This window comes from Rhinopithecus bieti, unplaced genomic scaffold (genome assembly GCF_001698545.2).
Source record: "Rhinopithecus bieti isolate Rb0 unplaced genomic scaffold, ASM169854v2 repeat_19673, whole genome shotgun sequence".
In the NCBI taxonomy this organism is placed as follows: domain Eukaryota; kingdom Metazoa; phylum Chordata; class Mammalia; order Primates; family Cercopithecidae; genus Rhinopithecus; species Rhinopithecus bieti.
The window spans coordinates 1-327 of record NW_016836131.1 but is presented as its reverse complement, the minus strand read 5'-3'; the positions used below and the strand labels follow the sequence as shown (position 1 = coordinate 327).

The 327-nt window shown below is 51.4% G+C and overlaps 1 protein-coding gene across 1 annotated transcript; it reads right to left on the bottom strand.

The window, feature by feature from the left end:
* Nucleotides 1–6: 6 nt before the first annotated feature.
* LOC108524725 (tubulin beta chain) lies at nt 7–325 on the bottom strand. The gene has a single exon (XM_017865808.1). The coding sequence runs from the start codon at nt 323–325 to the stop codon at nt 74–76; it is 252 nt and encodes an 83-aa protein (XP_017721297.1). The 3' UTR covers nt 7–73.
* Nucleotides 326–327: the final 2 nt, after the last annotated feature.

Here is a 327-nt window from a genome sequence, read left to right as displayed (position 1 = left end):
TAGTGACACATGGCAGTCAGAACACAGTAAAGAATCCACACTGCTTCCCCCCTTTACCTAGAAAAGGAAAGTTCTAGGCCTCTTCCTCCTCCGCATACTCCTCAAACTCCTCCTCCTCCTCGGCCGTGGCATCCTGATACTGTTGATACTCAGAAACCAGGTCGTTCATATTGCTCTCCGCCTCGGTAAATTCCATCTCATCCATCCCCTCCCCGGTATACCAATGGAGGAAGGCCTTGCGCCGGAACATCGCTGTAAACTGCTCTGAGACACGCTTGAAGAGTTCCTGGATGGCCGTGTTGTTCCCAATGAAGGTGGCTGACATTT

Excerpts from the sequence above, each read along its gene's own strand:
- LOC108524725 (XM_017865808.1), bottom strand. The coding sequence starts at position 325 with ATGTCAGCCACCTTCATTGGGAACAACACGGCCATCCAGGAACTCTTC.